Source organism: Marmota marmota, unplaced genomic scaffold (genome assembly GCF_001458135.2).
Source record: "Marmota marmota marmota unplaced genomic scaffold, marMar, whole genome shotgun sequence".
Lineage (NCBI taxonomy): Eukaryota > Metazoa > Chordata > Mammalia > Rodentia > Sciuridae > Marmota > Marmota marmota.
Genome location: NW_026000174.1, coordinates 61,514,938 through 61,530,562, shown reverse-complemented (window position 1 = coordinate 61,530,562; position 15,625 = coordinate 61,514,938). Strand labels below are relative to the sequence as shown.

Genomic DNA, 15,625 nt, shown 5'->3' with positions numbered 1-15,625 from the left:
GTTGTGCTCCATTTGTGTACAATATATCAAAATTCATTCTACTGTAAAATAAACAAGAATAAAATAGACACTAGTATTGCTGTATGTATATACGTGTCTGAATAACCAATGTGATTCTGCAACCTGTACACACAGAAAAATGAGAAATTATACCCCATTTGATTCAAATGTATGATATAACAAGATCATTGTATTGTCATGTGCAACTAATAAATATTTATATAAAAAATGATAAACAACAACATAAATAAAACCTTGGGAATTAATCTAACCAAGGAGATGAAAGATCTGTACTATGATAACTGATCGCCAAAGCAATTCTATACAAGAAAAGTGATGCAGGAGACATCATAATACCTGATCTCAAATTACACTATAGAGCTATCCTGGCAAAAACAGTATGGTACTAGCAGAGAATAGACTAGAATAGTTCAGTATGTAGACTAGTAGAATAGAATAGAAGACACAGAGATAAGCCCAACTTTTTTTACATCCATTTGGTAGTTACCAAAGTTGTTGAAAATATATGTTGGAGAAAAGGCAGCTCTTTAAATAAATGGTTCTGGGAAAACTGGAGGTCAACATACAGAAGAATAAATTTAGGTGCCTATCTTTCACCCTGTACAAAAGACAAATCATAATCAACTAAAAACTTAGAAATTAAACCAGAAACGTTGCAACTAGTAGAAGAAAACATAGGGTCAATACTCAATCATATAGGTGCAGGCATTGACTTCCTCAACAAGACCCCTAAAATGCAAGAAATAAAACCAAAAAACAATAAGCAGGGGGCTGGGGATGTGGCTCAAACGATAGCGCGCTCGCCTGGCATGTGCGGGGCACTGGGTTTGATCCTCAGCACCACATAAAAATAAAATAAAGAATGTTGTGTCCACCAAAAACTAAAAAATAAATATTAAAAAATTCTCTCTCTCTCAAACAACAACAATAAGCAAGATGCCATCAAATTAAAAAGCTTCTACCCTTCAAAGGAAATAATTAAAAGAGTGAAGAGACAGCCTATGGGAGAAAATCTTTGCCAGCTACTCCTCCAACAGAGGAATAATATCCGGAATATATAAAGAACTCAAAATACTCCATGGCAAAAATAAAAACAAAAATGCAAAAACCAAAACAAATAGCTCGATTAATAGATGGGCAAAAGAACTAAACAAACTTCAAATGGCCAAGAAATCACGAAAAAATGTTCAGCATTTCTAGCAATTAGGGAAATGCTAATCAAAACTACACCAAGATTTCATCTCATATCAGAATGGCAATTATCAAGAACATGAATAATAATAAATGCTGGTGAGGGTGTAGGGAAAAAAGTACTCTTACATTGTTGGTGGGATTGCAGATTAGTGTAAACACTCTGGAAAGCACTCTTAAAAATGTGCTTTTTAAGGAGTGGTACCACTGTATGACCTACTCCTCAGTATTTATCCAAAAGATCTAAAATCTGCATATAATAGTGATACAGCCACCTCAGTATTTATAGCAGCACAAATCACAATAGCCAAATTGTGGAATCAACCCAGATGCCTGTCAATTGATGAATGGATAAAGAAAATGTGATATATATATACACAATGGAATTTTACTTGACCATAAAGAAAAATGAAGTCATAGTATGTGCTAGCAAATGGATGAAAATGGAGAAAATCATGCTAAGGGAAATAAGCCAGACTCTGAAAACCAAGGGCTGAATGTTTTCTCTCATGTGGAAGCTAGAGCAAAGCAAGGGAAAGAAGGCAGTTGGAAAAGGGATTAGATATCATAAGGATACAGGGAAGATCAGTGGAATAGGAGTCAGAGAACTAGAATGAGGGAGAAAGGAAGGGGGAAAATGGAATGAATGTAACATGATCTGTTATATCCATATATATGGTACCAAAGGGAATTTCACCTTTATGTATATGTAGAAGAAAGAAAGTAGAGGAGAGAGAACAGGAGGAAGGAAATGAGGGTTGAAATAAAATTCCTTGCAAGTATGATTTTGTCAAAATGAACCCTAATACCATGTATAATTATAATTCTCCAATTTAAAAAAAAAATCATGCAATTTGAGTTGCCATTGAGCAGTGGGGAGGATCTGTATTCTGTGGGTCTTGACCTCAGGTATAAGTTTCTTTCCCAGCTCCACTGCTTACTAATTCTGTCTTCTCAGAAATATCATCGAGTTTTTGGAACATTTGTTCATTCACTCAGGTAATATGAACACTTTTTGGAGGTGCTATGTGAAAATGAAAGGTGGGTTAGAAGATAGCTCTAAGGATGATCATAGCTGAGAAGTACATTTTGAATGTGATCAGAATAAAAGTGCTGGAGAGATGGAGATATTGGAGATTTAAGAAATTGAAGATAAAGTAAGTAAAGCAGGCTTTTGAGGAATTAGATGGAGACAGGAGCCCAGATGACCCCGCTATCTTTAGGAACTAGGAGAGCCCATCTTCTCTATGGTTACATATGCAAACATGCTTTCCTATGAGTTACAATGCTGGTTTCCTTGTCCAAAGTGGGAGAACAGTCTGTTTGAAGACACCACTTTAAACTGGTTTTTTTTTTTGTTTGTTTGTTTTTTTTAACTAACAAATAGCTCTCAGGGTTTATCAATCTACAAGTTCATAATTTCCAACTTTGGTTCCTAATGAGAACATGCAGTACTATTTTAAACTACTGTACCCGGTGATCTGAACGTTAGTTTGCTGAGTTTAAAACAAATTTTCCTGAAGTGGGCTCCTTAACTGATATCTGTGCCACATTCAGTTTACTAAATGGAGAATCAGGTGTGATTTGTAGAATCTGTAGTTTGTAGAATCTGTAGACCTAGGTACTCTTCTAGGTCTCAGGGGAACTTTAGACCAATAAGGAATTATCTCTGTCCTCAAAGAATTTGCAGCCTAGAAGAAGTCACACAGTCAATACCTAATTCTAGCTTGTCCATACAGGATGATTTCTTCCCAGGAGGCAGAAATCACAGTAGTGCATAGTATGGTAGGTAGGAAAGTGGAAGTGGGAGAAGCTGAAGTTTTAGGTTCTGGGAAAGGAAACAAAAGAAGAAACAATGTACAGATTTAAATAATGCAGGGCAATTTGGCAAAGTGTTATAAATAGAAAGACACACATAGGGTTTCATAACCTCAAAGGAAAAACCCCACAGTGGAGGTGGTTTTCATTTGAACCTAGAAGTGAAAGAGATAAAAGAAAGAGATAAAACTGGGGCATTCCACCCTGAGGGAACTGCGGGAAGGAAGGGGAAGGGAAGCATGCATGGTATGGTGGGTGGAGAAAGCAGATAGTCTATTGAGGATCCTGTTTGTCCTTTAGGGTCTCCTTGGATAGAAAGTAGGTAGTTATTAAGAGGAACGAATCCTGAAAAAGCTGTTTGGGGCTAGATTGCTTTGACTATTAGGCTGGCGAGATTGGACATTATTTTGTAGGCAACAAACAGTCAATGATTTCATTGTGGTAGACTGACCAGGGAATGGGAGGGAGCAGCAGCTGTAACTGTACAGGAGCTAAGGCTTCAAGCTACCTGTTCATGCTCAGTAATCCCATTCAACTTAAAAATACAAATTTGAAGACAAAGTTTTCATGAATTTGAAGATAGTTACCACAGGGTATTAAATTTCAAGTGTGGGACGTTTCTGAGCACAGCGTCTTGAGTGATTATGATCACAAGGGGTTTGTCCCTCTGTGAAACCAAAGCTGACATTACATTTAAGAATATTTTCACTGTGTGTGTGTGTGGGGGGGGGAGGGTGGAAATAGCTGGGGCTCTGACACAGTGGACTGAGGACAGAGTGGGAGGTAATGTGGACCATTTGTAATCATTTTGATGGTAGAAGGAAGTATACCGGTATAGCAACAAGGGTATGTTAGGATGGTCGAAATTTTTTTTGAGAATTTTTTTGGAGGAGGAATGTTTTGGGAATTGTAAAAAAAAAAACTAAAAAAAAAACTTTAGCATGTTTTTAGACAATGGGATAAGAGTGAGCAAGAGGGTGGAAGGGACAGAGAGTAAGAGCTGTAAAATAACGTCTCGAAAAGTGGAAATAGGTTAAATGGTTAATGGAAGGAGCATTCTACAGAAAGGAGCACAGGAAGTTCTGAGATGGGAAGTTGGAAGAAGACAGGATGGATTCAGGTGGAAAGCCTGAAGTGGAGCTAACTTTAGACAGTGCTCATTTTAGTTAATGGAGAGGACGATGCCAGAATGCAGATACCTGAATGGGACCAAGGAGTCGACAGACACCCAGGAAATTCTAGAGAAGCTGATGGACAGAAAGAAGTACGTCATTGTTGGAGCCACAGTTTCAGTTGCACTACTGATCAGTTGTGCATTTAGCAAAATATTAGATATTTACAATGACAAAGCTCAGGATTCCAGTTTTTCACACCTAGTAGCTTTATGAATTCTCTTAAGAATCCATATTGGGGAAGGAATGGAGAAGTTGAGTAACTTGTATGTGCCCTCAAGGCACTTGGAGGAAGCAGGGATTTGAACTATGCACGGCATTATGGCTCCAGGACTGTAGGTGTCCCCTCTGGCCTATGGTGCCCTGTGTACTTTAACTTCTAGGTGATCGGTAAGGTCCTAAGTATGCAGCGTACGATGTAGCGCGAGATTAAGTGTTTAGACATACGGGTAGCTTTTTGATTCTTTTTGTAATTCTAAGGCACGTTTCCTTTAAGACCTTTCTAAGTAGCACTACAAAATGTCTTTCTTTTGCCAGCCCCACCACTGGGAACAGCTCATTGCATGAAAAACCCGAGAAGACCTCAAGGTGGCAGCATTAACTCAAAGATGGATGGACTGAATCTGTCACCTGGTTTTGAAGTAATCCAAAAGTCAGAATAACTGGCTCTTCCCTTACCTTTCCCCCTAAAACTCAAAGGTATAACTGTTTGAAGGTAAGAGTCAAATCAGCTTCGTACCCCCTGAGAATTGAGAATTTTCTTTAGGAGGGAAAAAGTAAGAGGATACATCATTTCACACCACAGGGCACTGATGAGCTGTAAACAGATTAATGACAATTTACCTAAATTGTACATTCAGTAAGGGGCAGATTCTCACATGCCAAAACCCAGGGCCATTGTACTTCACAGTATTAATAAACTTCAGTTTACGCTGTTTAATTTTTTAGAATATTAAGTACTAAAAAAGGAGAGTACCAATCACCTCTCTCTCTTTTTTTTTTCTATAAGTTTTGTGTTAGCCACATTAGATAACAAGGAGGAAATCTAAGTCTTTGGAGTTGCACACATGAGTCAGGACACTACAAAATCCTAGGAGTGGTACAAAAAAATACCCTTGGGCTCCTCATCGCCTAGCTTGACTCCTACTTGATCACTTCTCATTTCTTCTTTTATCCAAAAATTCAGCTTATTCTAGCAGCAAATTTTTGCAAGAGAATATTTTCATGAGAGAAAAGAAAAAAGTTGGTAAATAGGTTTCACGTTTTGCAACTGACCATACTGAAACACACACTTGTGTAGAAGCTAGGAGAAGGGGGACACTTTTCTAGAAGCTGAGAACATCTTGCTTTTCTAAATAGACTCCTAAAAGGAGCAGGAAAGCACAGTGTGAAAGTGTAGGGACTCTGGGACAGACAGACTTGCCCACATTCTTACTTTCTGGAACCGCCAGCTGCTTCAATCTTGTTTGGTGTGTTCCCTTCAGCAATCCTACAACTAGCCATCTTCCCTAAAAGCCCTGATTCCTTTCAGTGGAGAACAACATTAGAAAAAGATCTATGTGCTTGGTATAGACCAAAGTTTTCACACCTGTAAAATTGGAAAGATAATCCACTTTTCATAGAGTTGTGTGAAATTTCACACCAAGTGAAATATGCATACATATGAGGACTTGAAATGTAGGAGGCATCCCATGGATATTAGTCAAGTAGATTAACATTTTTTTTTAAAGTAAATAAGATTCTTTGCTTCTTGTAAACTCCATGTTTAAACTCATTGAAAACCAAGTTGGTTGAAAAACAGTTTTCCCGAAAGTGTTATGATTCACAGAGCACTTTGAACTGGAAGTTCTGTAGTCAGAGAAAGGTTTAGGCAAAATGGAGATTTTGATAAACATTTTTGTTCATGAAGTTTTAAAAATTCCTCCCCATGTTGTCTTAGAGGAAGAGCCAACTTCCAATGTAGGAAATCTTCGTTGGGCTGAGTGCAGAGTGCGTATTCCCGCACACTCTTTTGAGGATATATATGTATTTTTAATATCTTTATTTTATTTTTTTGTGGTGCTGAGGATCGAACCCGGTGCCTCACTCATGCGAGGCGAGCGTTGAGCCACAACCCCAGTCCTTGAGGATATTTCTGATGGGAATTTCTCATCAATAATCATAGCATGTGACCAAAAGAACTGGGGCTCCCCTTTATCCCTTGAGGAGTCTTTGAAGATCCCTGGTATCACAGTAATGTTCCCTCAGGAAAGGTTGTTTTGACTATTGGTTTGCATGTCATTGAGCCCTAGATTGGAGTGGAGACCTTCGGGAACTTCTCTCCAGTGGATCCTAAATCTACACAGGCACCAGGTTCTGGTTGCTCTCAGACCTCTCACACAGCTGGGTGGGACTCACTCAGGGTCTCAAGCAAACTGCAACAGCAGCTGATGTGCATTTACACCGTTACCACCACGTCTCCTCAGGAAATCTTTTGAACTTCAAATCCAAGCTCCTCAGAACTCAACCAGCTTTTCTTTCTTTCTTTTTTTTTTTTTTTTTTTTGTCAGACTTCAGTTGTTGAAGGTAATTCTGAATTCAGATCTAATAATTCCCGAGGACATAGGTATGTTTTCCGTTTTTTCAAAAGCAGCACTCTTCACATTGTAGGTAGAAGTAATGGGTTTTTCTGGGAGAAAAGAGATCACAATTAGGTACAAGACTCTCAATTCTATTTTCGCTAAGCTCCTCTGCCTTGTGTCACAAGAATGGAGACAGAAGGAGCTTACTATGTAAACACATTCACTTAGACATCGACATATTGTTGTTAATAAGTTAGTTTGTACTGAGCACCTATCATAGGCTACGCAGTGGCTGGATTCTCCCTTACTTTATCTTACTTCATCCTCCTGGACAGGGGGGAAATTGACTTGTTTATAATCCAAAGCAAGAAAACATTAAAGATCTAACTCCACTGCTGAAATTCTACTCCATTAATTCACTTAACAGGTATTTAAGTCCACTGTGTGCCAGCAACCCGTCTAGGCAGTGATGATAACAGACAAAGCAGTGACAAAGAACACAGCCCTTGTCTCTTCCTTCCTGGAGTTTAGTCATTCTGTTGAAAATCTTTGGAACTTGCCAAATGGGGTTTGATGACTGGAAGCGATTCTTCAACCCCCTTTACAACCAATTTTTTTTAAAAAATATATTTTTAGATATTGATGGAACTTTATTTTATTCATTTATTTATATGTGATTCTGAGAATCAAACCCAGTGCCTTACCCATGCTAGGCAAGTGCTCTACCACTGAGCCCCCAGCCCCAGCCCAATAAGCAATTTTGAATGAGACTTTTTATTCTAAACTATCTGGATGGCTTAGACTCCTCCTTTCTAATGATAATAATCTCTTAAATTATAAATGCTTTTTTCAGTTTTAAATACACTTTCCTTAGATTTTTTCCCAATGATTTTTTTTTCTTTCAAGAATTCTTTTGATATGAAAGAATGAAAAAAGCCTGGTCTCTACAGAACTTGGGTTGGAGGATACAGAGCAGCAACACTAGGATTTGGATGTAGGCCTCACAATCCTTTAGGGGTGGTGCTGGGTATAAGAGGCCTTTCCTCTCTCCTCTGAATATAAAATTTTTCTTGCTGCTCTGGATCTGGTCAGGTTTATTAACAGAAACTATAATGCATCAAGGAAAGGGTTGCTCATAAAGAGAATCCAGAAAGAACTTTGGGTATTAATTCATATTAGATAAAGATGGCAATCTGGTACAGTTCAATATGGGGAACATGTTGTATTACTCAGATGGTCAGTAATATTTTCGCCTTCCTTCCTTCCTTCCTTCCTTCCTTCCTTCCTTCCTTCCTTCCTTCCTTCCTTCCTTCCTTTAATGATTGCTTAAGTCCTTGAGGTGTTTTGGAAAAAAAAATTGGAATTTACTTCAAGTCAGCTACATATCATTCTTGGAATTTTTTCCGTGTTTTTAAATCTTATCATGTGTCAGGGAAAAGAGGTTGGTTGTGATATGAAAGGTTGATATCTCCTTAGTCAAAGAATCACAATAGTTTGCCAGAAGTTATTTCTTCCTGGACTCCCCCTACAAATGAGTGGAAAGATCTGGCTGGAGCATTAGACCTTGAACTATTCACTTCATCTTTCAATGTCTCAGATTCTTCACATCCATATCTCTATCTATCTATCTATTCAATCATATAATTATTGAATGAAGATATGAACACAAATGTTTTAGAAACTCTAGAACTTCTTTAATCACACACACACACACACACACACACACACACACACTCACACACACACTCTAAAACTTGGTTCTCAACCAAGGGAAATGTTACCCCTCAGGAGACATTTGGGACATTTTGTAATGTCTGAAGACATTTTGGTTATTACAAATTGGTGGCAGTGGGTGGTGTTTCTAGAATCTGGTGGCTAATGGCCAGAGAAACTGCTCAATATTTTACAATACACAGGACGGCTCCTCTGCACCCAAGAATTATCCAAGTCCATCATGACAATAGTGCTGATGTTGAGAAATCTGGTCCTGGAAAAGTGTACAGATTTACAATGATGTCATTGTGTGATCTAGAGGACACTACATATGTAAGATCAGGACACTGCCTACCACAGGTGACAAAATATTGTACCTGTCAAAAAGTTAAGAGGGCTGGATAGATGTAATGGACAGCTTACTGGCGGATGGAAATCTACAAAGTGAAAGATATTCTAAGAAGTTGTTCGAAGGAGGAAAAAAAGGAGGCACGAGAAGACATCTGCAGGGGTCCTACTGTAGCATTCCTCACAAAGGTGAAAGAGGGTGCTGAGTATTATCAGGGTCTCTGTCTCAGTGCCTCCCAGGCTGGCTGAGCCAGGTCTTGTGAAATCAGCCACACAAGCCGGCTTGCATGATTGTCCAAACAGGACAAGATGGATTGTCCTCTTCTTCATGTGTTATAGAAAATCTTTCCTCACCAATCTGATTGTAGCTGTTCTCCAAGACCAGCTGAGGCCAAGCAGAACCAAAGCACTTTTTTCCCCCTTCTATTCCATTTTCTCCCTTTCTTTCCTCTCTTCCCTTTTCTAAGTTCGCTCCTGCCCATTCTGCTGCCAGGGGCAGGGAAAGCTTGTGAACAACTCAGGATGAGGAAAAACAATGGGGTGGGGTGTGGGGGGGGAGACAATGCTCTAAAATTAGCACATGAGCCTTTTTCCAAGCCCTGCTGTCTCCAAACAAACTGTTCTTTCTGAATATTTTTCATTCCATAAGTCTAAGCTAATATTTTGGCAGGAAGTGTGCACCCAGCTAGACAAGAGAACAATAGCCTGTTTGATATGAGATTAAATAGTCTGAAAAAATATTTCAATACTTTGCCATTGATGGTCTATTTAATTCAGCAAATATTTATTTATGTGCCTAAGGGGTAGGCTGTGTGAGCCCAGAAGAGATGAATACAGGAGTGCAGAGCATGCTGAGGAGCTGGGTGGTTGCCCAACTAATTGTGTAATAATCAGCTAAAATCAAGAGCTCTGAGGGTTCAGGGAAGGGAGGACTTAAATGTAAGTAGGATCAACTACGAAGGCTTCTGATACAAGGTGGATATATATATATATATATATATATATGAATTCATATATACATATATTTATATTTATTAAATGGGTATTTATGTAGTAAGTGTATATTACTACATAGCAGCAATATATTGTATAGTAGTTTAGTTTCAACTGAAGGAATAAACTCAGTTTTTTGTTTGTTTGTTTTTTGGCACCAGGGATTGAACTTTAACCACCGAGCCAGATCTTCAGCCCTTTTTTATATTTTATTAGAGTCTCACTGAGTTGCTTAGGGCCTTGATAAGTTGCTGAGGCTGGCAATGAACTCATGATCCTCCTGCCTCAGCCTCCTGAGTCACCAAGATGACAGGCATGTGCCCACAGGCATGTGCCAACGTGCCCAGCTACACTCAGTTTTAATTGAGGAATAAACTCACAAAGACCTTAAACAAAACCTTAAAATCTCTGGATTTAGTATCAAACACTCCAGGTTTTTTCTGTTTTGTTTTGTTTTGTTGTGTTTTTAAAATTTTTTTTAGTGTTGGGGATTGAATTGGGCTCTTGACCACTGAGTTACATTTCCAGCCCTTTTTATTTTGTGATAGGATCTTATTAATTTGCACAGGCTGTTCTTAATCTTGTGATTCTCCTACCTGAGGCTCCCAAGAAGCTGGGATTGAAGGTGAATGCCACTATGCTTGGGAAGTGTTTTAATTCTACCTCCAACACTTATTCACTCATGTGAATTTGATTATTATTCACTTAACTATTATTATTATTATTTGGAGTAGTATCATTGTGATTATTAGTGATTATTTTTGTTGTTGTTATATAATAATACCACTCCATGGAGTTCCAATGAAAAGATTCTCAATTTCAGGAGAAGATAGTAGTTGGGAAAAGGAAACTAGATATAAAATAGACTGTCAACAGGAAATAGACTAAAGTAAGAAGGAAAAGTACTCTGTTTACATGTTTTCAATCATGGAGCATTGTTTATAAAGGTAAAGTATAAATTACAAATTAAAGGTGGAAGATTATCATAAATACAGTTTTTTTCCTTGTGTAAATTGTGGAAAATAATAAGTTTCTTCCCAAGGTGTTGGAATGAGGGTTAAATGGGTTAAATGCAGGCAGAGACCTTGGAGCAGTATCTGTCATACAGATATTAAGACTTCTATAATTAATACTATCAGTCATAAGACGCAGAAAATTTCAGAGAATCTTTAGTGAATCTATACTTTGAAGTGGAATGAGAAAGACACAGAACAACGGACTTCTACTTCATAGTTTTCTCTTTTGGATTTTAAAAAACTCAGTAAAATTTTAAATACTATGCTGTCAGACACATCCAAATCATAATTTGTATTTTTATCATGTGAGTATGTAGAAGAATTCAACCTTCGAGTGCATGGACTTTGGATTGAGAAACATAAAAGGATAAACTTTGATTTTGACTTTTACTTCTTAGATAAACTTTCCCAATAGTAAGCTCACCTAATCTCAATTTTCTTATCTATGAAACAGGCAGAATAGCACCTATCTCACTGGATTAGACACTATAGTAAAATAGACTGATCTAGCGTGTATCTTACTTGAGTACATTCTCGGTATATATTAGTTTTTCTTTTTGGGGATGCTGGGGATCAAACCCAGCACGCCAGGCAAGCACTCTACCACTGAGCTACATCCCCAGCCCAGTTTTCTATTTTTATATTGTTCTATCATCCTTTCTTATAATTTTATTTGAGTTTCCTTGCCTTTTTTTTTTTCTTTAATCACCAGGTGAATTCAAGCTGACTTCAATGGAGAACAACACAGAAGTGACAGAGTTCATCCTGTTAGGATTAACAGATGACCCCAAGCTTCAGGTGCTGCTCCTCTTGGTATTTTTATTCATCTACCTCATCACTCTGGTTGGGAATGGCGGTATGATGGTGATCATCCTCTTAGACTCCCGTCTCCACACTCCCATGTACTTCTTCCTCAGTAACCTCTCCTTTGTAGATCTGAGCTACTCATCAGCTGTGGCTCCCAAGATGGTGGCTGCAATGCACACAGGGAACAAGGTCATCTCCTATAATGGATGCGCCGCTCAGTTCTTCTTCTTTGTGGGTTTTGCCACTGTAGAGTGCTACCTCCTGGCCTCCATGGCCTATGACCGCTATGCAGCAGTGTGTAGGCCTCTTCAATACACCACCACCATGACAGCGGGTGTGTGCACACTCTTGACTCTTGGTTCCTACGTCTGTGGCTTCCTCAATGCCTCCATCCACACAGCAGACACCTTCAGTCTCTCCTTCTGTGGGCCTCATGAAATTAATCATTTTTTCTGCGACAAGCCCCCGCTCCTGGCTCTCGCGTGCTCTGACACACACACCAGCAAGTTGGATGTCTTAATTGTTGTGGGTTTCAATGTCTTATTCACCCTCCTGGTCATCCTCATCTCTTACCTCTTCATCTACGTGGCCATTCGAAACATGCATTCTTCTGAAGGACGGAAGAAGGCCTTCTCCACCTGTGCTTCCCACCTCACCACGGTCTCCATCTTCTACGGCACCATCATCTTCATGTACTTACAGCCCACCTCTGACCAGTTCATGGACACAGACAAAGTCGCCTCTGTGTTCTACTCTGTAGTGATTCCCATGTTGAACCCCTTGATCTACAGCCTGAGGAACAAAGAAGTGAAAAGGGCACTCTGGAAAATATTCAACAAAAATAATCCCCAATCTTTAAGTGTGAGCAGGAAGAAGTCAGGAAACTAAGGGATAAACCATCTCTCAGACCCAAATGCCTTCATGGCTTTTGAGGTCTGGGCGATTTCAGTTCTTTCTTCCCCAAGAACAGTGGTTATTTCCTCAGTGAAGAGAAGTTGTAAAAAGCAGCACTTTGAAATGTCTCACTCAGGAAGATAATCTTAGGTTTAGAGAACAACTACATGGGACATTCAGACCCTTCCTCATTAGCTTCTTGATGTGGTTTAAAGCAGAAGATTAAAGGCTATAGCTGAATGTACTGAATTTCCCCTCCCTATTTTTAACTGTAAGATAATTTCCATTCACTATTAAATTTGGAATAAGGATCATATCATATTTGTAATATTTGTCAACAACAATGCACAGTATTGTGTTTTGAAATTCTTTGGCCTACGGATTTGAAAGTTAGTTTCTTTTTTTAATTAATGATTATTTCAATTATATGTATTTATGGATTATCATGTGATAATTTAATACACTTAAACAATATGTAAAGATCAAATTAGGATAATTAGCACTTCCATTTCCTTAAACTATTTTTTTGGTCAAATTTCTGATTAACATGTAATTGTTTAATGTGGACAAAAGATGCTTCAGTGATTATGTTATTGATTTATTTTTGTGGTACCAGGGATTGAACCCAGAGACACTTTTTCACTGAGCTGTATCCCCACACCTTTTTAATTTTTCATTTTGAGATAGGGTTTTCCTAAGTTACTAAAACTGACCTCAAAATTATGGTCCTCCTGCCTCAGCCTCCTGAGTTACTAGGATTACAGTTATGTGCCCCGCTTCAGTGGCTTTAAGGTTTCAGCAAAGGTGGCAATTTCAAGGAGAGGGCACTGGACCAAAAGACAGATGATCTGGGGTTAAATCCTTCCACACGTCAGCCCCACTTACATTTCCACTCTCTCACAGGTTCTGTGCCACTCTATCCTCCATCTCCTTCAACTGAAGTTCTGAGGTCATTCTGGTAAATTACTATTATTATATTATATCATTATGTTATTATATAATAATAATTATTATTATTATTTAAAAACAAACTGCCTTTTATATGGAAGGATGAAGCAGTTTCAGTAGATGAATTACTTATAATTTAACCTGAAGAAACATACCTTTCTTTAGAGAACCTGTGCTCTGTTCTACGCATTTGGTTTCTCTCTAGCTTAATTACCAAAGCTCGCAAAAGATTTGGAGAATAAAAGCAGTTTTTCCAAGGGCTGTGAAAGAAGATATTTGTCTTCTGAATTAAATTATTACATTTCTCATTAACTTTAAGTTCGATAAGTCTATTATGGATACACATAATAGTTTTCTAGGCCCTCTTTGCTTTTACTTATTATTATTATTATTATTATTATTATTTTAGTAATTCATCTCACTTTTGGATTCCTGTTGCCTTCTGATGCTCTGTAATTAGGTGCTATCAGAATGTTAAAAAATCTTCCCGGAAAAACAATCTGCCTGGAAACTTACTTCTTAAATGGGTGATGTGATAATGCACAGTGCTAGTCCACCTTTAGGTCTTGTTTCATGTGCTAAATGGTGTGAGCAAATGTGTGTGCGTGGGTAGAGAGCGTTTCATTTTGCTTCTCACATATCAACTGCTTGATGGTGTTTTTAGCTATAATTAATCTAAGTCTCCATGCAGTTCAGGACTTCGGCATGTAAAAAGAAAAACAAAAACTCTTCCAAAGCAAACAAATTAATTTTTTAGTTTAAATGTGAAGCCCAGAAATCGTCATTGTCTAAATCAGCTGGCTTAGAAGATCAACTTAGTTTTGAGACTCTTGGACACTATCACTCACAGGGCAGACTCCTTCTGGGGAGAGTAAATCATAGGTCGGGTGGAGAAAGGAACAAAGAAGGACTTTTGGAACAGGAGGCCAACCTGTAGGAAAAGTTTTCCCTGGCACATGGCCACCACCACCTGGAAAGATCAGGAGCTTCCGACTCCGACAACCTGTAGCTGCCTCGTCTCTCCTGCCTCCCCTCTTCGTTAGCAGGTAGCCTCATGCAGCAGCACACAGAAGAACAGCCTCTAAAGACCAGGATGTTCTGCACATAGGTGTCCTTCCAGGACTTAGGGGAGGTTCCATGGCTCCTGAGTGCTGGAGTTGGAGATGAGCTGGGAGCGGCTCCCCAAGCACCAAGTGCATTCCACTCCATTCAGCTGTGTCCCCCACTTGATGTGGTTGACATTTCCTCCTCTTCCTGTTCTCCCCTCTCTGTTTTCTCTTTCCCTTTTTCTCTTCCTCCTTTTCGTCCTCATCTTCTCTTCCTTCTTCTATGCTTAGCCCAAGCAAAAACTTTCCTCATAGCTAAGCCTCTAGATCTGGATGAAAGACAGAGGTTTGGGATCCATATGTCATAACTGTTACAGGACACAGGAAGGTGAGTTTCTGGGTGTGTTTCTTTTTTTTTTTTATTCTAAATATATTGCTCTTTAATTTTTATTTTTCTTGATCTTAAATACATTTTTTTCTTTTGAAATTAAGTTGAAAACCTACAGCTATGATTCACTAAATAAAAAGGCTAGACAAATGCAAAAATGAAAAATAGTGATTGTGTCTATACAATGCTAAGTATTCAAACAAAAACTCTTTTCAGGGCATGAGAGATCCTAAATTGGGCATAATCTCACTATCAAACAAGGAGATATTTGAAAAGCAGTCAGTATAAACCAATTTTCAAAAATTGTTTTTGTTGATTTTCTTTTAATTTGGATGTTCTGTTCCATAAATACAGAGCTAAAGAGTTGAACGTGGAGAATTTAGGATGGTCAGCAAGTGGATTGAGACTTTCATAATCTCATAAAAGCCATTGTTCTCAGATTCAAATAAAATTTCAGCTCAGGGTGTGTGTCACTTATCAAAAGAACATTTTATCACTTCCTGAGCTTGGCTTTGCTGCTTATTTTTTCCCTAGCCCATTCATTTGGCAGTCTGGTGAGGGGGACATCCTTTTCTCTCATCTGAAGTCCAATGGCAATCCAGAGCCTGAGAGGTCACAGTGTCCAGGATCAGTGCTTTATCTCCTGGGAGAAATTTTGGAATGAGCACATCTTCTCATGACTGAAGTTGTTATTTATTAAGGAAGAGAT

General features: G+C 38.5%; 1 protein-coding gene across 1 annotated transcript; it reads left to right on the top strand.

Moving 5' to 3' along the window:
- The first annotated feature begins 11,562 nt into the window (after positions 1-11,562).
- Positions 11,563-12,838, top strand: LOC107135405 (olfactory receptor 1444-like). The gene has a single exon (XM_015477281.2). The coding sequence runs from the start codon at positions 11,566-11,568 to the stop codon at positions 12,526-12,528; it is 963 nt and encodes a 320-aa protein (XP_015332767.1). The 5' UTR covers positions 11,563-11,565; the 3' UTR covers positions 12,529-12,838.
- The last annotated feature ends 2,787 nt before the right edge of the window (positions 12,839-15,625 follow it).